General features: G+C 44.9%; 1 protein-coding gene across 9 annotated transcripts in view; it reads right to left on the minus strand.

The window, feature by feature from the left end:
- Positions 1 to 21,721, minus strand: part of ULK1 (unc-51 like autophagy activating kinase 1) — an 80,740-nt gene that overhangs the window by 27,365 nt on the left and 31,654 nt on the right. For all 9 annotated transcript variants that reach the window (XM_061466134.1, XM_061466132.1, XM_061466133.1 and 6 more), the window contains 4 exons: positions 16,597 to 16,655; positions 12,844 to 12,926; positions 8,430 to 8,480; positions 1,294 to 1,382 (listed from right to left, as the gene is read on the minus strand). In XM_061466134.1, the coding sequence (XP_061322118.1) occupies positions 1,294 to 1,382; positions 8,430 to 8,480; positions 12,844 to 12,926; positions 16,597 to 16,655 (282 nt within the window). The remainder of the gene's footprint in view (positions 1 to 1,293; positions 1,383 to 8,429; positions 8,481 to 12,843; positions 12,927 to 16,596; positions 16,656 to 21,721) is intronic.

Consider the following 21,721-nt stretch of genomic DNA (forward strand, 5'->3'; position numbering starts at 1 on the left):
GAGACAAACTTGAAATCAGCTTTCACTTGGGCCCTGTTAAGTCCCTGTTCACCCTCTGAAGACTCTCCTGCTGTACTAGTGGGGACACTCTCACTGTACATGCAGTACATACAAGCAGAAGGAGTTTTCCAGCTGTCAAAGTTGTCTCTTTTCCACCCAATCTGCTGAGCCAGCACACCTCCATCAGCAAAACTTCAAAATGCAGAGCAGGATTGGTGCAGTCACACTTCTAACATGGGACCCCCTCCTGGTCTGGCAGTGAGCCTGCACCATTCCTGAGCTTCCCAGACCAGGAAAACTCATGGGAAAGAGCCTGCTTTTCACATCATCTACCCATTCTGGGGGTCTTATGGTCAGCAGGGACTTAGCCAACCACCCTCTACTTACAGCTGCAGGGGAGAAGCAGCTCTCAGGGATGTGAGCGTTACGTGACATTCAGAGGAGGGCAGACTTCTCTCTGTCCAGTTCACATCATGAGCACCTACGTGTATTTCTGATAGTGCCTCTCAGCCTTTCCCACATCAGGCTGAGAAACCTTGGCCCAGGGAAACTCAGAGGACAAAGTAAAGAAGCAGTAATGCCAGGGAGGAAAAAATTCAACCCTTCTCCCTTCCCCTACCCATCGCACACCAGCATTCCTGAGTTCTAAGTCAAAGGCAGCTTTCACCAAGAGCCTCCAAAACCAAGCTTTCAGTTCAGCGAGCTGCAGGAATGTCACTTCACTGGTGAGTTCATATCCTGCCCTCCAGAAAAATTTGCATCATTTCAGGTAACCTGAGAGGAAAAACCATCAGTTCAGATCACCTCTTGCAAGAGCACAGGACTGTGGCAGGTCTGGCCTGAGCTGAATGTCCCTCTGTGGCTCCTGGGAAAGCTGGTCACAAAGGAGGAGGGTCACTTTACAAAGAAGGGTGGATACACTGTCAAGCTGCGGAGACTTTGCTTGAAAACAGAGAACTTGCAGCCAAGAAACCAGTGCTCTACGCTGAATTAGTGACTGGTTTTGGGTTCCAAGGAACTCTCCATCTCTGCCAAGACAAGCTAATGTCGTTAATACCAACTTCCTTCATAAAGGCTTTTCACATAATAGGCAATGGCCAAGCTGAAATATTTCTTGTGGGTAAAAAAAGGCAACTTCTAAACTCTATATAGACTGGAGAAGCCAATGAACCAAATCCAGGCAGAACTAATGTGTTCAGTGACTTGCACCAGAAGACAGCAAAAGCAGAGACCTTGTTTCAGTAAAGCAAGCAGGGAGACCCATTAACAGTGCATCCTCTGAGCTGTACTTACAGGAGGTGATGCCAAGTGGGAAGTAGAAGAGCTGCTGGAGGAACTACCGGAGCCTGAACTGGGGTAAGAAGGCATTGGCACGGAAGCAGCTAAAACCAGGAAAAGACAAAACCAGGAGAAGTTGTCAAACTCAGTTTAATCAATAATAAAAGTTCTTTTTCATCTTTACCCATTGTGGTTTATCTCATGCAGCAACATGTATTTCATGTATCAGATGTGACCAATTAAAGGAGAACAAAAGAAGCATTCTGTTTGGTTATATGACTGACATTCACTCGCTCCACTGTGCACTATATGTCAGCTATAGCTCTTGGGGTGGAAAGTCTCAGAACATCTGATCAAGGTCAGACGTCCACACAACACCTGTCCTACACAGATAGCAAGATGGTTTCTGCCCTAAAAAGCCTCCAAAGCATCTTTGCAAGTGAAGGGAAAGACAAACAGAGGAGTGGACTGAGTTACTCATGTCAGGGGTAGAAGCTAGTCCATACTCTTACAGTTTCTCCTTCATCAGACCTTGTTGCTTAGCACACATACATCAAACATCTGTGCTAAGTCAAACACATGCCTGCTCAAGTTATATGTGCTTGCTGCCCCAACAGTCACTCAGGCATCCCAGGCCATATACATCAAAAAACACCCACATAATTAACCATTCCACAAGGAAACAGTTCATTGCTTCCTATACCTCAATACGTTCTCCCTGAGTCACTTTTGCAAGTTAAAGAAGTTTTGCTTATTTAATCTCTTTGTACAGAAATTGTTCCACAGCACAAGCTATTCTTGCATCCCTTCCTTTTATGTTTTATTGTTCAATATCAGAACTGCCCATTTTATTCACTGCATTGTTGAACTGGCTTTTATAACTCTCACAGAGGCATAAAGCTCACACTGAAAGAACTAGTTAGCATTGACCTTCAGGCAGAAACAATGATTAAGGCATCATAAGAGAAAAGAATATTTAACTCCAGTGACTTATGCAAGTGAGGTACAGTAAATAACTTAGAAGAGCTCAGCTCAGCCAAGGAGGGAGACAAGGCAAAGGTAACACTAGCTTTTTAAAGGACTTTGAAGTATTTAGTGGTTCAAATTCCCCAGTCCACCTGCACAAGAACAGTGCAGAAGAGTCCCAACATCCCACTTCAAGGCAGCTTGAAGTCAGATTTTACTCTGCAACCATTTGTATGTTTTAAGATAGAGATCAGAGGAAATGCGTAAGTGAGGAGAGGAGCACTTTGCTGCTCTTCCATTGTGCTGGCAGAGAATTAGCACCTTATATCAGACTTCTACCTTTACAAGATCTGTGCTAATGACTCCATACTTAATAACTGGAAGATTAATAACACCTAGAAGAAAAATGTTTCTGTTTGAAGTAAAACTACCTCTGTCATTAATCCCATAAGATATTACAAAGTACTTTATTCGCCAGCTAGAAAAATGAGAGTACATTTCTCTGCAATTAACTGTTGAAACAGTGTTCTAATGATAAAAGAATGGGCAAACATGCCCTTTAATAAAAGGCTTTAAGAAGTCTCTCCATGTAGCCTATCAAAGAAGGTTAAAGGATGACTGGACCAGTGTCTCCTAGCATAAAAAGAGCAATCACTTTGACGCTCAGTTCCTCAGTCTGATGGAGATGTAACAAGATCCAACAACAGGAAAATGAAGCCAAGGAAGCATCGACTTAAAATACACGTTTTAACGTAAGCAATCAACCACTGCAATAGTTTAACCAGGGTCACGGTGATCTCTTCCACCCTTTGCTAATGTTAACAAAACCCAAATGTTTTTTTAAAAGGTCAAGTTATATTGCAAATGAAGATGGATTCAGCAGAGTCCCAGGGCTTGTGCAATATGAAGCCATAGTGGGATGGCTGCGTGGGACCTGTGTGCAGTGACACACGCACACACAGATGCCTCTCCCTCTTGCGTTGGACCATCCTGGCAGCCTTACTCTGCCAGCATTTTGAGGGTTAGGTCCATAACGAAATAAACCTTTCCAAAGCTTTGCAAGAGGCTATTTTATATCCTCCGTATCTATTTTACACTTGATGTCTGTGCTGTTGAAATGCACTGCCCTGGCTCCGGTAAAGGAACTGGAACTGCGGTACCCTGGCAATGGATATTCTGGGAGGTCGGTCAGGGGCTTGGCATGGAGAGCAACTCCATCCACACCCCACACACTCTCCTACCACAGCCGCTTCCCACTCCCCACACTCAGGGAACACACACAGAGGTCTGAGAACTTGACTGCAACATGGGGAGCTCTGTCCTGCCTATACCACAACCTTCCCACAGTGCCTGCAGAGCGGTCCCTGGTACCTTCCCCACGTATTTAATACCAGAAGTCTGAGAGGGGGAAAGAAAGCCTCCCCTTTTCTACCCTGCCAACTCTTACAGAACAATTCACCCCTGCACAGCCAGACCTTCCTATTCTGTAAAGATGCTTTTAAGAGAAGGTAAATGTTTTTTGAACTGTATCCACATGTCTGCTGCAAGACTTGCATCACCATGCATTTTCCCTAGAATTAGTTATTTTTGTGAGGGTCATTTCAGGTCTCTCTCAAGGTCCCCTTCCACTCTATTTTGGTTCTTTGTTCATTATTGATTTAAACCTGGCTGGAATTGAGACTTTTCTATTTCTGTCTATTTGCTTTGGACAGTTTTCCATTAATCTGGGAAGGAAGACAAGCAGGCAGACTTTACCACTATCATCTGAAACTCAAGTTACAGCTCTGTCTGCATGAAGCACACCTTTAGATACAGCCTCTATTAATCATTGTACTTCTTTTAAACCCTCTAAACTCCCCAAATTCATACTGTGAGGCCCAGCTCAAAAGGTCCTGACACTAAAAAAGGACTTTCATGCATGTAGAACCACAAGGCTTGGCTTTGACAAACGCTCTCTGACCGCCACATCCCTGTTGGTGCATTTGGAGCGTCAGCCACGTAGGACAGCTTGAAAGCAAGATGCTCGCTTTCCATCTCCTCCACACACCCAGGCACTCCCAGTTTAAAATTAAAAGGGGTGCAAACACTTGGCTCATCATGCTTTCGGCTCAAGTTTGAATGTGGGCAATGTTAACAAGGGCTGTAGGCCCCCACCCAAATCCAGAAATTGCTGGATTGTAATTGTAATGTAAATAAGTCAGGTTTAGTAATTGTGCTCTCCAACTCGCTCCGGCAACAAAACAGTCACCCTGGGTGTTGCATAACCAGTGCCAACTGGTTTCAAAAATGGGAGAGCTGGGAGACATAAAGGCAAGCCTGTGCTCCAGCTGTGGGGACCTCCAGCCTGGACGCTGCACTTGCAGATGTCATTTGTGACAAACCATCCCAACTGGGGCCAGGCTGTCCTAAAATATCCAAGTCTCAAGCTTTATATAAAGCTCTACTTGTAATCCAAGTTTTACACACACTGGAGAGATGCATTTCAGTGATTATCTGGACTCAATTAAAGCCAGTCATCAAATACTATTTAATTGCAATCTCTGACCAGGCAATACTTTCTAGTTCAAAAGCTGAAAGGACTTGCCCAAAGAACAACTGCTTTAAAGAGTTTAGAACTTTGCACCATTAAAATCTTCTATATGCAGAAGTCACGATGCTTTTTTGCCAGGTTTTATGTACAGTAAGATTATGAAGATGATAAAAGTTAAGCCTAACAGATATTCCAGACACTGAACCATCCCACACCGTTCTGAACCACAACTGCTCACATTTCATGCTCTCTTAACTCAGAGTCAAGGAGGTACAAGCTCAGCATTCATTAAAGGTAGGAGCAAAAAAGCCTCCAAAATACTGTGCATGGGTACCAATTACAGTGTGTTTACTGAGAGAAGACTTGCACAAGCATCTAATTATGCCTCCTCATGCATTATTACTGTAATGCACTGCCCCATACCATATGCTGATCAGACCTGGCTACAGACAGACGACATTCTGACTAGACACGGTATTTTAAAGACTTTATTAATGTATTTTTACACATCTAAAGTACATGCTTAGTCACGGGTACAAAACCACAATAGAAAATGAAATATAAATAAACAAAAAAATCAGGTACATGTTTTGGTTAACAAAGCCCAAGGCCCTGAACCCACTCTCGAAGCTAAAGCCTGTGGCAAAGAGCTTTGTGGTACACCCTGGATGGCAGCACACTTAAGTCCTTGCTTCACTAAAGAAGTGAGATGAGAGGAGGGACATGAGAACAATCATCCCTGAAAACCACAGTGGAGAGGATGAGCTTGGCAGAAATGTCATATTTAAAAATTTTTGGCAGAAATGTTGATTTTGGAGTGTTTTGAAGAGCAAATTTATTTATGTGAGGGTGTCCCCTCACTGCAGCAACTTCAAAGTTAGCCACTTGGAGAATTATCCACATTTGAGGATTCCCCAGTCTTCCAGAATTCCAAAATTACATTGTATTAAGAACACCCTTTATAATTCCACAAGATAGTGCACTATCATACATCCACAGAATGCACAGACAATGGCTCTTGCTTTATTTTGATCACTGTGTGACCAGCTCTGGACCAGCCTCGACAGGGTTCAAGAGCACGGGTGATGTGCTCAGCTCTGCATGCTGGTGGCAGCTCTCCTTTTCCACCCTTGCCACCTTGAGGGCAGCTTTTTCTGCAGGGGCAGGAGACCACCACCCCCTGCTCAGACTGCAAAATGCTCTCATATGGAAAGAAAGTGGGTTTGGAACTAAAAACCAGTTTGGGACCTAAACAGATGCATCACTGCCTGTTTCTGTGGTGCAGACACCTCTGAACTGAAAGATCCTCTAGGTAACGGCTGCACAGTGGGTCCCTGAGCTTAGCTGAGGTCTCAGTACATTCATCATGAAATTGCTACTACTCAAAAACATAATGCTGGTACAGACCATCAGACAAACTCTCCTAAAAGCACACTCAAATGTGAATGCCGTAGTTCTGCTTCCACTAAAGTCAGTGGTAGCCAAACTATCAGCTCCCAAGGAGAACAAAAGCACAAGGGCACACTGCTCCTCTCTCCAGTACGGCACAGAGGCCTGAGGACTAATTAAGTCTGAGCATCATCACTTAGATGCAGCTACATCTCTGATACTTCCTCCACTCATCATGCTGAGCCACATGTTGAGACGAAGTAGCCCAATAAGCTTTTGGACCCATCTTAGTTTTGCACGCAAAGCCAGGGGAGCTAACTGCTGCGCAACTTCACCTTCCTAAGTCATCTACTTCAGCTAAAACTGCAAATGTTAAGCACTCTACCACGTTAAGCAGCATTCCATACATCTCAGGTGAGTTCTTCTTATTGAGTTCACCATAAGCTAGACCTTTGCTGACACTGGTTCTTCTCTCGCCTATCTAGAAATCAAAAGGACCACCATTCCCATATGCAGCCTTTCTCATCCAGGCTCTTCGCTGCACACCTCAGAGACCTTCATCCACCACTGCCATCTGGCAGTAGCAGAGACCTCCACAGCAGACTACAAGAACCATCTTCTCCATTACCAGATCTTTGTGCACAAGACGACCTCCAGCAATGGAAAGAGATTTCTCCCCTTGTCTTTTCAAAACCAGTAGTGGTCTCTCCTACATGGACAGGACTCCAGGCTGTGCACATATGCCTGGACATGAGGACCAGCAGGGCAGCAGAGAGGTCTGGAGTTCATATAGTCCATACCTGCCTGTAAAGATGCTCTTTTTATTGGGCCTTGACCCCACACTATTAACTCTGGTGCATCTGGAGGCAAAGGCTGAGCTACAGTCCCTTGCTCACAATGATGCCTCTGGTTTCTGCACAGGAAACGTGCAGAAGCTGGAAACTGAGGCCAAGTCTGGAGAGCCCTCTCCCGTTTGCAGGGTGTTTTCTGTTCCCCTGGCCAGTGAAGCAAAAGATGAGTTGGTGGGCATGCAGGAACATCCTGAGCAGGCAGTCCTGGGCCCACAGGGGAACTGGACTTTGAAGGGCTTTTCCCACATGGCAGTGGTACAGCAGGCGCTGAGAGCTGAGCTGGCTTAGGAGCAGTCTTACACAGGCAGAGTCCTTTTCTGCCTGCAGAGCAGTCCTGTTTTACAGGACTTGCCCCACATCTTGCTGGTGCAGATGGAGATAGGGGCCTGGCTGGCTTGCAAGCTCCCCTAAACCAGAAGCGTCTTTTCTTGCCCGCAGGACGGTCACCTAAGTACACAGTTAAAATCTGTATCAGGAACAACTGAGAAGTCCTGCTCTGCAAGCAGGAAAGATGGAGACTGTCAAGAGTGACGTGGACATCAGACAAAGGATGGGCATACATTCAAGAGGTGCTCTATGTTCAGAAAGCATTGGACACGCTTCCTCCAAAACTTCCAGCAACCCAAACCAGTCACTGATGAAAATTCTTGGCTTAACATTTATTCAGAAGATTAAAGACACAGGAAGATCCTTCCAGAAGGAGGCAACCATACACATTTCCACTCAACCAAGTCTCTTGGCCAGAGGACTGTTATATCCTGTACACTAGAAGCAATTTTGAATTGTTCCCCACTGAAAACCAACTTCTAGATCATGAATAACATCTGAATCATTCTGAAAACGTGGTTGGAAATTTTCAGAATCAAGAGAGGAAAGGAAGAACTTTCAATGGAAACCTGTCCTTGTTTTGGCCACTTCTCACTGAACACCCAAATTAAACCCTTCTAAAATAAGGTTGATCAAGAATTTGAAGGTAAATGTTGAAACAAGGGCTGGTAACCAGAGCCTGCTTAAGATACCTCCTGGCAAGCACAAACAAGAGCACCAGATTCCACCATTCACTATCCCAAACTGTCCTGCAGATGCAGAAGATGAACAAGATCATGCTCATAATCCTGTTTACCTACAAGTTGCCTCATTGGCCAAGCACTTCATATAAAGTGGCTGAATGTGCTTCAAAACTACATTTACTTCTGCTTTAAGTTTCTAAACAGCCCCCATAGTCATCCCTTTGAAGATAACTCAGCAAAATGAAATACGTTTTAATGGCAAAATCTGGACACGACAGAGTAACAAAAGCTGAATCCCTGCCTAAATAACTAAGAAAACATAAAGCAGTCTTTTTCTTTTGAACTAGCAGCAAAGGAAGTCATGTCATGGTTCACACAGACTGTAATCAAAAATGCAACACTTACATTTTTTCATTGAGGCACTTGCATCCAAGAATGGGTGATGGAAAAATTCATCTGAAAAAAAAACAACAGTAACTCAGTGAAAGGAAATTGCTGTAAGAAGTTACAAGGCAGTTTAAGCATAGCAAGCTACAGTGTTTTACAGTGATTTTTCCATGCAATTAGATCAACTATGGAAGTTGACTGACTGTAGTGTAGTCGTGGTCAAGAATGCAGACTGCAGACTGGATGAAGGACCTACTATGGGAAATTATTTGGATCCAGAGATTGCTTTTTAAGTATGAATAAAACAAATGGCTCCTCTCCTCCCAGACATCTCTGCAAAATCAGGGGGGTAAGGGACAGAGAAGGGAAATCATTTGGGGCAACAACATGAATGAAGGGAAGGAAAATCCCAGTCTTTGGGATTCAACCCCAGTACTAATGGATTTTACTTCCCCACAGGGCATTAAAGACCTTAGCAAGGTTTTGCTGCAAGCTAAAACCCCGGGCTGCTGGGGAGAATGACTGCATTCATTGTTAATATCCCTCTGTCTTGCAATAGCTCTTACACTTCTAGGAATGGGAAACAGTTACTGAGGGCCAGATAGTGCAACTATGTCAAGACCTGCCATGGCCACCCACACGTGCATCAAAAGCTCCTATCAGCAAGAAGAGAGAAATCCCAATGTACCAAGAGGCACTAAAAGACCAAGTCCCTGGCTGAAATGGCATTCAAAGGCAGAAATGCATTTTCTAAAGGGCCAGCACAGAACAGCCCAGAACATATTTCACACCAGACATGAGTGCTTAAGTCTTCACTCATTATGGGAGAACATGCTACAGCTCCAGGCCAAGAAAAGCTTCTGTCCTGGCTTGCTGGAGACCCTCTACAAGTCTGCCTGTCCTTACAGGTAACCACCACTCCCAACTATTTTGTGTTTGATCCACTGCAACTTTGCCAGAGTCCTCTCCTATCACAATCAGCTACTCAGCCATTAGTCATGGACCAATGCTGATTATTTAGTTAACTGCAGGCAGTTCAAGTTCTTTTCCCAGCATGGATTTCCTGTTGCAACCCCCAGTGTTTACAAACTTCCAGTTTTTGTACAGCTTTCTGTAAGCAGCTCCTCTTTGGCCACTGAGCTTCCCATAATGTAGCAACTGCTTTCTTTCTTTGTCTGCTTTTTAAACTTAAACAACCCCTGTTCTCCTCAGCCCCTCCTTGGCACTCCCATGGTCCTGCAGCCAGAGCACACTGGTCTGGAGACCAGAGTGCACAACAGAAGTGATGGAAATCTCTAACAGGAAAAGCTGGAGTCTCTCAGGCTAGATCTGTTGTGGATGGAGAACATCCCTACCTCGCTAGGAACTGCTCAGCTGTTGGCACTTCCTGCTGCTTCTTCAGTCTGCTCCTCTAGAGGGTTACCATCCCTCAGCAGAGCTATTCAACTGAGGGGGTAGAAATGATGATTTCTTTCACTCTTCCCCCTCCAAACTGTTTGTTACTTGCCCTTGCAAAGCAACATTTAAACAACCCTGCTTGTAATCGTCACCAGGAAACTCAAACCCCTTCTGGCTTTCCTCTAGATAACCTCGAGAAGACCATCAGTCCCTGGCAGAAGAGCAACTGGGACACAAGTAAATGAAGCTTCAAGCTTATGTGTTACTGTTGCATGAATCAACTAAACTCTGGGGGACCTCTGCGAAGGGAATCACATATATGTCCTGGAGACTACAGGGTGACTCAGGGAACAAGGAGCAGCAGGACACCCTGCTCCACTGGTGACAGTGGCTTACGAATCATCCCCGACCCAGCAGTACATACAGATCTTCACCTTACATAGTGCAGGAGGGTAAAGAACAGTGAACAAAGGCCCTGGCCATAAGCCAAGGCAGGGTAGGTGAAGAGAGCAACCTATGTTAGTTTGCCAGTAGGAGGGCAAAGCACCTGCCTACTGGGAGCCATCTAAGGGAAGGGGAAGATCTGCTTCTGACAGGATCTAGAGCTCTGGGACATCAACAGTTTGTGCACAGCTGGCCACAGCTAGAAACATGACAATAGTTGCGAACAGAGAAGCGCTCTCACTTAAGTATTGCTACTGTTTTGGCAAAGAGCATCATCTGGAGGTCTCCTGAGCTGATACTCGAGGGAAAGGAAGACGGGTCCCTTCAGTAGGTAGGGCAGAGAGTCTCCAAGCAACATAGAGGAGCTGAAGAGTGAGCACCAGGAGAAAGGAAAACAGCTGAGTTACAAGCAGGAAGGAAGCTCAGATGCTTCAGAGGAGGCAGAGGTGGATGAGACCAAAAATACAACTGGATGCTGAGGAAGTGTACTGGTGTAAATAAAGCATTTATCTTATATATATTATATAATATTATAAATATAATTTAATATATAATATTATAAATATATAATATAAAAATATTATGTATTTATAAAGGCTTTGGTACTTGCTTTCCTCTGAACTGGCAGGAGATTAGAATACAGTATGGGATGCCACACACCCACTGAGATCTGCCATCTATAAAGCACAAGGAATATCCCAAATACAGGCTTCTGTACAGAGCATATTCACAAGCCCTACCTGAGAATCACCTGCATCTTACAAGAACGTGTCGATTTAGAGAGAAAAGGATCCTGCCTGTGATTAAGGGCAGACAATCTCAGTGCAGCAAGATGCGCTGTTAACAGTTGTCCTGAGTGAAATCAAAGTCTATTATCTTGAATTTCCAAGTGTTAGACTCTGACTCAGGCAGTCTGCTCCCAGAGGTACAAAAACAGCTTATGGGGGGCTAAAAAGGTTTGCCAGACTCAATTTCTGACAGCAGGGAAATGGAAAGCTCAAGGATATTTTCTTCTGAAATGCACAGCAGCGTAATAGAAGAGGCAAAGATCTACACCCCAGATAGATCTGCAGGGAGTAATACTGAGAAGTGCTTATATCCAAATCAGTCTGCCAGCAGCTTTAATGGCACCCTTTTCAAAAGGCTTGTTTTCTCACTTGTGCACCTTAGTAACTGGCCCTCTGCATTCAGCACTGGATAATTATGATTGGCCTCAGTTAATCCACATGCTTGCCTCCCCCAGGTGACACTGTCCCCAGAAAGGCTTCCCTGGTATCTCTAATCCAAAAGGATAACACAGGCAGCAAAACAATTTCTCTTCATAGACTAGCACATGCTGCCCAGCAGGAAACAATCCACCTGAGCAAATAAGCAACAACAACAGAAAACCAACCCCCAAAAGACAGAAATATCAAACTCTTACCCCAAGCATGACTAAAAAGCAGTACCCTGAAAACACACAGCAGCAGCACTTCATTTTCAGGAAACAAAGGTACTGTCTGCACATAGCCGAAAGCTCTATGACTGTGAGACACTTAACACAAATCTGTGGGCTTTGGCCTCCAGCCTAGTTCCAAGAAAACCACCTGAACAGACTTCCCCAGCATCAAACCTTATTCAGGAACAGGGGCTGAGGGGCAAACTTACCCTTTCCACCAGCAGCACTGGCCCATGGAAGCAAAGCTAGTCCCTGCTGTTCTGAGGAAACACACCACCAGGACCAGCTTGCTTGGTGAGAGACAGTATTCAGGTCCTGATTTGTACTGGAGACAAGTCTAGACTATCTTTGCCCAAGGGGAAGGGAGAGGTGGGGGAAAGAATAAAAAACCCCATACAGTTGCCTTTAGATGACTAAAAGGGATCCAGGAAAGGTTCTACCTCTGCCTGCTTTCCTGTAGGAATGGCTTCACTAGAGGTCCTTCAGACCTTCTGGCTTTGCTAGATGCATCTGGAAGAGGCTGCCAAAGCCAGAACCCGTGCCACATTATGAGCGTTCCCATTTTAGACAGAATTAAGACAATAAAATAGAAAAAGGAAGTATTTATGCCCACCAAGTCTGGAGATAGAGATCTAAAGGGAGAGCCATGAGACTGCCAACTTGAACCGAATGAGAACCAAGGCATCCTTCCACAGAAACCTGGACAGGGAGTGAAGGGCCTGCAAGCAGCTACAGTCTCCTAGCTCAGATTATCAGTCAGCCCTTGAGCAATAGAGGGTATAGACTGAATTGTTCATTAAATGGGTGCAGTGTGTAGCTTTGGGAGAGAACCATGACAGAGAAGATACACATTTCACCTGGTAGCACACTTAACACACTAGAAGTTCAGAGAGATTATAAAAGCAGAAGCCAGGAGAAGGGATGCATATAAGAAGTATTTTCTGAAGAAGGTATGCCAATTCTCCAGGTCTACAAAACTGTGCTGGAATCGGCACTGACCTTTCTAGCACATACACTAAAACCTTCCAGGTAAAATCCAGATGTTTGGATGCCTCTGTTAGCACCAGCCAAAAGCACACAGCTATGTGCAGCACCATGGTGCAGCAGAAGATACAGACAGGCAGCAGAGCTTGAAATGGAAGAAGGTCTTACCGAAGTCCATGCGGTCCTTATGATTACGCTGCAAAAGGCCAAGTAACAGCTGCCTCAGGTGGCTGGATGTCTCCCTGGGGATGCTAGAATTGAAAACAAAAGCAAAATCAGAGAGACCTGCAGTCTACTTAAACTGCTTTTACATATTCAGGAAGGCAACCTGCAAATGCAAACACACTTTGTGCCTGCTGGGCTAGGAACATAAGAGGAGCTCATTGGAGAAAGGCTGAACAGAAACATCTCTATTTGCATCTATTTGACTTTTACTCCCCATTGTCATTGGTGAGGTTACAGGTAATCTAGCTTTAGTGGCCTCTTCCATGAGCACCTGCAAATCCTTTCCCTTTCACAGTCGTGCCAATGTCATCCATACAGCACACAGCTATTTTGCACATGATAAATAAGGTCTCTTCTACTTGCTCTAAAAGGGATAAAGAGGTCACTAAAATGAAGCAGTTACCAAGTGGAAGCTTCCAGTTAAGACAATGGTGGTCAAATGTATCACCAATTACTACCATTTCTTAAAGCATTTGTTTTTCAATGCAGCTTATATACAGCATTTCTTAATCAACTGAGACATGAGCAACTGCCACCCGATCAAGCTAAAATCAGTGCAGCTATTACCCACTTTCCAGTACAGCTAGGAAGAAAACACTCTCTTCAATGGCCACTGCAGCACAGGAAGAGCTAGTAAATCATTGTGCTCTCTCTCACCCTACAACCAGATGGGAGAGAGGCCAGGGCAGCTCTTTACAACCCCAGTAGATTGTAGGAAACAGGAATAAATGAACAGATTAAGGCAGGGAAAGCAGAGTTCAGCTCTTGCATAAGTGGATTCAGCTCTGCTGACTTTCCTCCGTAACCAGCAGCACTGCTCAGGGCTTATAGCAGCCGGGCCCTGCCTGCAGCCAGAGCAGAGCTCTCCATATTAAGCGAAGGTGGCTCCAGCTCCTTTCAGCATTAACACTGTTCATCACAGCCATGCCCTGCATGGCCCCCATGGTCTGCCAGGCTTTCCCCATCTGAAGGTCAGTTCAGGTAATGGCATGTGTGCTCAGCATAGCAATTTCAACTTCAGGAGCTCAGCAATAAGGCAGGGCTGGGCTTCGCTGGGCTGGCATTGCTCACTGCCCTGAAGCCAAGCCTGACTGATGCTGCTACAGGCTGGGTAAGAAAAGAAGCTGGGACAAAAATAGTAGGGGAGGGGAAAAAGATGTTAGCTAGCACCATCAGGCTAGTGAAACTAGAGATGTGAGGCAAGGTATTTATAGGTTTCAGTACTACCCAGTTATTTTTCTGTGAAGCCCCAGGCCTTGCTGGTGTAAGGGATTTGAGCCCAGCAATTCCTAGAATGGAGAAAGACGGCAAGCATTCCTCATCCCTGTTTGTACTGCAGGAGCTGCTTTTCCATTCCTGACACTAGAATGGCTCCATGTGCCTTCCCAAAGCAGGAGGCCACCAGGCTCCAGAAGGGGTGCAGTTAAACTGAGATTCTGAGCCAAGAAAAAACACCCTCTTGTCAAAAAAGGTGTGCCTTAGAATCACACTGCGTAATGGAATTACCCAAGATACCACAGCTAGCAGTGTCTCCTGAAAAATACATTAGTGCTGGAGACCTGCAGTCCTCCAGTGTTATCGTCATTACTTATCCACGACACATAAAGCTTTCATCCAAAATGAGTCCATTTCCCAGCAATGACTCTAGCTTTTGTATGGTTTTAAAGCCAAGAAACAGGCAGGTCAAGTAGTAGACCTCAGATGTCGCAACACAGACTGAAGCCGGTGCAGATTAAACAGCCTGTTTGCCTCCTATCTCTCACATCTAAAGCTTAAAGTTTTGCAGTATTATTTTACAACACCATCTTTTTAAACATACGCAACAAAAGTGCTTCCTTTCCCCCGCCATGATCTATAACACACTTTGCCGTGCAAATCAGCACAACAAATGTTAGCTATTTAGATCAGTGCTATTAAAATTGTGAGGCCTTTGGGCTTTCTCCTACTGATGTGAGCACCCCACCTCAGAATGGCATTTCACCTGTCAGCAATAGCAACAGCACCAGCCCAGCAGGCAGAGACTGAGCATCCAATGAGCTTTTCTTCCCCAGCTGGTTCCCAAGCCAAAACACAGCACTTTCCATGGCAATGCCATGGAGGTGGGTGCCAGCCTGCCTAGCCCCAAGGAGAATGAAACCAAATCCTGGCACTGCTGCAGTCTGAGAAGGAGGTCTCGAGCGGTGTTGTGTTTCATCCTGTGTTGGCAGGCCTGGCAAGGCAGTTTATTCATGTTTACTCAGGAAATAGCACAGATTGCAGCCCACATTAGAAAGACAAACTGACTTCAGAAAGCAGGGAATCGGCATTTACACGAAGGCCACTTTGGATCTGACATTTATGGTAGAAAAACAATGGGCCTGGATTTAAACTGTGGAGGAATTTGGTAGTTAAAAAGTGGAGATAAGTGAAGATGGTAAATGCAGAGTGCATAAAGGACTAACAACAAAGGAGAAGGACTAATCCCTACAAGAAAAGACATGCTCTCTCTTACAGCTGAGCTTCATTTCTCCCCTCACCTGCCTTCTACTGAATCCACCATGAGCCAAAGCATGATCAACACAAGGAACCCTATTAATTGTAGGAATTAATTTCCCTCTTAGCAAAAAGGACTACCTCAAAGAGCGTAAGGAAAACAAAGCTCTACACTCTGCTCACACATACTAGCTACCTCCAACTATGTGGTTGTTTTTCAGCTTTGAATTGTTCTGTTTGGTTGTTTTACTCCATGACACCTTCTGGTTGAATCCCAGAAGGGACACAGATGGCTCAAACTTAATCCTGGTAGAAATTTGTCCCTTCTCCTCCTTCCCTTTAAGTACTTACAGGGAAGTTAAATGAATAGCTCACATCACTACTAAGAGCTCTAGCTTCTTGACAGTTCTTTCTGCTACCTCTTGGAGCTGTCTAAAACTGAGAAAGGAAATGAAGATAAAATCCATATACAGAAACTCATTGAATTTCCTGCATATGTGGCTGCATTAACAGCTCTATCAAATAGAAGCTAACTTTCTGGTTAAAAAAGGCCTCTAATATTCGGATGTACGGTCTGGAACTTCAGTCCTGTCTCTATACCAGGCTGAGGTTTTCAGAGCAGACATGAGACTCTGCTTTAAGAGCTCAGAGATCAAAAGGAAAGACCACAGCAACAAAACCAAAATACACTGACAAATCACAGCACTGAGCAGCTAGGTAACATACACCATGGTGGGACGAAAGCAGTTATCTTCCCCTTGGAAACTGCATCAGTGTCCATTTCCATCCAGGTTATAGTATTTCCTCCTATTAGCAGGATGGGCACAAGCAGTTGGTGCCCTGACACGTGAGAAATGGGAATGTGATCTGCAGTCAGGTATGGCAGGTTACAGTTGGGCTGCTCATGTGATTCAAGAATTACCATGGATTCTTTCCTAAGGCTCCCAGCCTCAGAGAAGCCGTGTGTGGGACAGGACCACTAGCTGTCTCCTGAAATCACTATCAACTTTTGCAGTGTAGGAGAGAAGCAGGATCTGTGTTAAGAGTGAACACCAATGCTGTCTTTCTCTGGGCCACTCTACTGCTGGTTTAAGGAATGGAGGAAGGCATGTGGCCAAGTATTTTACAGTCACCCCCCTGAGTGACAAGGCAGGAGCATGCAAGGACAGGTGTAAACACAGAGTAAACAAGTGCATATAAATGGTGACACTGGAAAATGCTTACTTGGGCATCAGCATCTTGTTTTTCTCATAGAAGAGGCGAAGATCCTGTGGGCTGCTGGCCTGTAGAGAAGAAAGAAAACCAGTGCATGAAGCAGTTGACAGTGAAGGGAATGGATTAGCATTTCTGTTTCATAGTTACTCTGAAGAGCAGAGGCACTTTTCAATTGCTGAACTAGCACAGACAATGAGAACCTGCAGCTCGCTTTAGACTGAAAAGCCAGCACTGTACCAGAGTGAAAATACAGCATTTCAGCCTGCTGCCTCTATGTTCCTGACCTGGTTCTGTCTGCTCTTAGCTTCCAAGGGCTGAGCTTCATTGTAGCAAGCTCTAAGGCTCAGGTCTGAGCTGGCCTAACAGCCTCACCCAGGAGGCTAAACAACTGCAGACGTGAGGAGTCCCAAATGATGAATGGCAGATCCCGCTGAGAACAGGGATTAATGCTGCAGGGCATTTAGAAAAGGGGCAGGGAGCCTACTGATGGGCAAGAGATGCGTGAAGAAGCAGGAACATGGGGAAAACAGCAACTGAATTAGGATTTTCTATTTTAATTCCAGGAAGCCAGGAGATCTCAAGCCACAGCTCCTATTTGTGCACTAATACACACAACTGCTGGGGATGTTGACAATGGGATTCCAAACTCTGAGAGATGGGATTATTTAAAAGAAAAAGCTAGGCACGACTAGGCACTTATGGCTATGGTTAAAAATAAAATCACCAGTAGAGAAGCACAGACACATAACACTCTAATGTAATTTCTCCATTTGTTTTTATGCAACGAATAACACAGGCCAGTAAATTAACCCTTGTGTCTCAAGCTTTTCTGCTTAGGCAAAGTCTCTTTATGAAAGGCAGAGCAGGCTGGCTGGCATGACACAGACATGAGGGCACATACAAACAGGGAAGGAAGATCAGAGAGATTAAACTGCAGTCAGTGTTGGTGCAGCAGAGTGTGTAGGAAAGTGTGAACAAGGAGGCAACAGGCAGCTTCTTCTGATGTTCAGGGCAGGCTTCAAAAACCCTCGAGCCTTCCACCTACTTCCATTTCTAAATTAGAAGCATTTAAGGTCAATTAAGATGCTTAAAATGGCAAATCAGACAAGCCGATCTGCAGATGGCCATCAAAATACCACTAACACAGCATGGCTGGAAAAGCAGCCACATAAGATGCTGTTTCAACATCACCTACTCCCTCTGGCTGAAGATGAAAATTCGGGATAACAGAGTTCAGTATAAAACTTAAACCAAAGGGAGAGTCCCAAACGCTGCTAATATTAGTAGACTCGTGCAGTACTGATCAGGACAGTATCCCCTGCATAGCCTTAGCAAGCCAAACTTCACAGCTCTCCTATCAATTTGTACCACTAAGAGCTACTGGATTCCTAAAAGAAGGAAATAAGAAAGATTTCCTGGTTCTCCTTTCTGCAATAACATACCCAACAGGAAGTGCAAAAACACGTTCTCTTCAAGCCATTAAAATGAATGTACTTAGCAAAGCACCTTCTTACATAGATACCAGACCGCACTGAGATTTCCAATCACTGCCACTCAATCTGATTTGGTTCAGTAAAACACCATTTTATACCTTTCCCATTGCAGATCTCGCCCTGTAATTAGATTCTTACTATTTGGCAAACCTGAATGAAGCAAGTGTAACCAAACGGCTTGGCCACAGCGCTCTGCGTGATGAAAAATATGCCTGACAGACAAAATGTACAAGGAACAGAACTCCACTGCAGGGAAGCCAAGTGCTTGCTCACATCAGAGATAGAAGCCTTGGCCGTTTGCTCTGTTCATTTCCTGTTGCAACAACTCAATTGTTTCACAAATACAATGAAGCTCTGATCTATTTCAAACACTGTTTTGTCGGAAATTTTCCTGGTAATAAAGACAAGAGAATATTAAAAGCAGCACACGTGCAAAGTCCAGTTCATTACAGAGGGTTTCTAAGCACTAGTTTGGATAGAAACAAACTCCTCTGTAAAAGTTATCCCCTCCTCTTAGTACAAATGAAAGAGATATCCCTGCAGGGATGTTGTTTCTCCACATCCTGCTGCCTCAGGACAATTTCCACTTGGTCTGCAAGGAGCAGAGTGTCAGGCTCCGACCCACCCAGACCATGCTTCCTCACTAGGGCTGTTCCCAGGAGCCCACAGTTCCAGGTTGGGCTCTGATTTAGGTGGCTGTCTGCTAGGGAATAGAGTCAGTTCAGTGAGTGCCCAGCACAGACAACTGTGGATCACCATTCAGTTGTAAAGAACAACTGCATCTTCACATAACTTCATTATTAATCAACTGAGTCACACAGTTCTGCTCCTTGCAGCAGGTTCTCAGGCTCACAGTAACATGACCACTGCTCTCCTGATGTTAGCATCCATTTCATAAAGCACTGGTACCTTCAGCCACTTTGCTCATCTCTTCTTGCAACAAATTCTGCTTCTCTGACAATCATAAGAGGGGGAAAAAAAAGCAAACCAGCAATGCAGAAATGTCTGCAACACACTAGAAATGCCATTTGAATTCCTTCTTCTAGGGAGCTAAGCACTTACTTTGAAATCTACCTTCCAGGCAGATACACCCTACCAAGAAAAACACCAGAAAAAGCACATCTTTGGTACCTAACAACTAGACCATTCAAGGTACACAGAGCCAGCTGCTACCTGCAGGACACCACCCGTCAGAAACAGGGATGCAGAACGGACAGCTCAGTTTTCCCTCAAAACAGGAGACACACCAGCAGGCTAATTCACACCCTTGTTCCCCCTCTCGTGTTACTGTGGAACAGCTGCATTAGTGTAACTGGTTCTGGTTTTGTCTGTCCTTTCTATATATAAAGACAATTAGACAAATTCAATCCTGCCACTCTGTTACTTAGTCCTGAGCGGCAGTGGAAATATGTTGAGCCAACAAAGGCATTCAGCATAAACCCTGCCAAATCCCATTTGGTGCTGGCTGCCTGCAAGTGAATTGCACACAAAAAGCACGCAGGGTGGTGTTTCCAAAAGCACTCAGCACTGGATTTGTTGCACTTGGGTGAAGACTGGATATAAAAGCCCAGCATTCAGTCAGAGGAAGGCCAGAGGCATTCACACCCCCCAGTGAACAGCACTGCCTAGTCAACACTTCATAGCAGGTCTATGGTATATGCTCTGTTCTTTCAATCCTTTCCTTTGGGATTCCTGGGGATTCAAAGGTACAGAGAGGATTCAGAAAAAAGAAGTAAGTAATGATGTTTCTGGCTCAGCAGGTCAAGGGAATAGCTTGAAAACCTGCTGCAAATACCTTGTTTGTGCAGTCTTAACAGTCAATACTTTAAGACGACTGCAACTAGGTGGCTGACACTGGAGGGAAACCTGAAAGCACAAAGAAACAAAACCCTAAACCTTCTTTAGCTGTCCACAGATGTTTTTCTCTCTACTCCCAACAGAGCAGGATCAGACCCACAAACACTGATCTAAAAACTCACTGACTACACAAGTCAATCACTGCACCCACTTAGCAGAATAACCACTGCCAGGAATACCTGTCCTCATTGACACAGGACAGTCCAGAGGAACAGCTTTGAGGACAGAAGAGTGGCCTGGCTAACAAATACATCAGGAGTTCAAATTGTGGGTATAAAATCCTCCCTTCCCCAGTCTTCCTCAAGGCCATTTCACCACACAGTAGTTGTTGTAAGCAATACGTAATCCCAGTACTTATGCAGGCAGAATTAACCCAGAAATAAAGCAGTGGACTGGGTACACCAGGCTTAGAAATCAATTTTTCACCTAGCAGCCAGCTGGGATGAGAGCATACCCAGGCACATTAACCCTTTTCAGAGCTGCCAGACAAGGCAGCAAAACCTGCATTACTTCTCCCATCGCTTCCCGGCTCCCTGGCTCACTCTCCTACAGACAAGGCACACCATGTCCATAAAGCAGCCCCAAAGAAGATTCATACAAAGGTTCAGACAGCAGACAACTAGGTTTCATGGTCCTTAGCAGGATATGATGTCCAAGTGGACCTGTGTCACTGCCAGAGGCAGCTCTGACACAAAGTGCATGTGCTTGGTGGTGCATCTGCTTACCAAGAAATGTCTAGTTTTTAAAGGGGTCACACAACAGAAGCCACCAGGAACATCAGCATGATTCCTCACACACTCCCACCAGCAAAAAACCCCAACAAGATAAAAGACATTGAGGTCATTTACCTCTAATCATATTTAAAATACCATCTGACAAGGACTAGACTGGGTTTGAAAGATGTTTTTAATTCTCTGCCTCCAGTTTTGCTTCTGGTTGTCACTTGTCTACACAGCATGCTGGTGGGCACTGGATCCCAATCTTTCCAGCTCAGGTAAGGACAAAAGAAACCCACCATGTTCTCAAGTACTTCTCAGTGCAGCAAGTGGTCAACAAGACTAGGAAATGCACTGTTCAAGTCCTCAGTGACTTGAAATGCAATTTCAAGTCATGAGAAATGCAATTGCAGACCACTTATTAGGCAAGGCAAATTAACAATTCCACATTAATATAGTGCTCAGCAAATCTGTTTATAGGGATTATGAATCCCATTAATCTCATCCCTATGACAGTCTCACTGTTTTGTTTATGGCCATGTTTAATACAAAAAGCTTCTTGAGACAGCTTCACCAGCCATCTCACCAACTGTTCTCATCTGAGCATCAGCAGCTTCTTTCTCATCTTCATGCAATGAGGCAAGGAAGGGCCAGGAAGGGCTCTGGGAAGTTGCCTTGGGTGACCCACCTGCAGTTAATTTTAAGTTTGAGACAGCTAGAAATCCCATCTGCACACATCTCTGCCTTGATTTAACAGGCACTTTCTGGATTGACAGCTGCCTCAGCCTTTCCACACATTGCACCTTTCCTTCATCTAGCCCAGTCCCCCCAGAGCCCTGCTTTATTTTTAGACAGCTCATTCCTCCTCACTGCAGATATCACTGGAGTCCCTTTGGTTTGCATCCTTGTGAAGGTGCCCAACTGGCTCATGTAGCAAACAGCCAGAGCTCCCAAATGCAGTTTCACGCCACTGTGCCCCAGATTCCCATGGGAATCTTAGCAAAACAGAAGTGAGGGGCTGTCCTTGCCAACCTGGGAGGATTTAGCCTGAAGAGGTTAATGTCAGAA

This window comes from Pezoporus flaviventris, unplaced genomic scaffold (genome assembly GCF_033815535.1).
Source record: "Pezoporus flaviventris isolate CSIRO_AGI_PZ_B2104156 unplaced genomic scaffold, CSIRO_AGI_Pfla_v1 ptg000041l, whole genome shotgun sequence".
Lineage (NCBI taxonomy): Eukaryota > Metazoa > Chordata > Aves > Psittaciformes > Psittacidae > Pezoporus > Pezoporus flaviventris.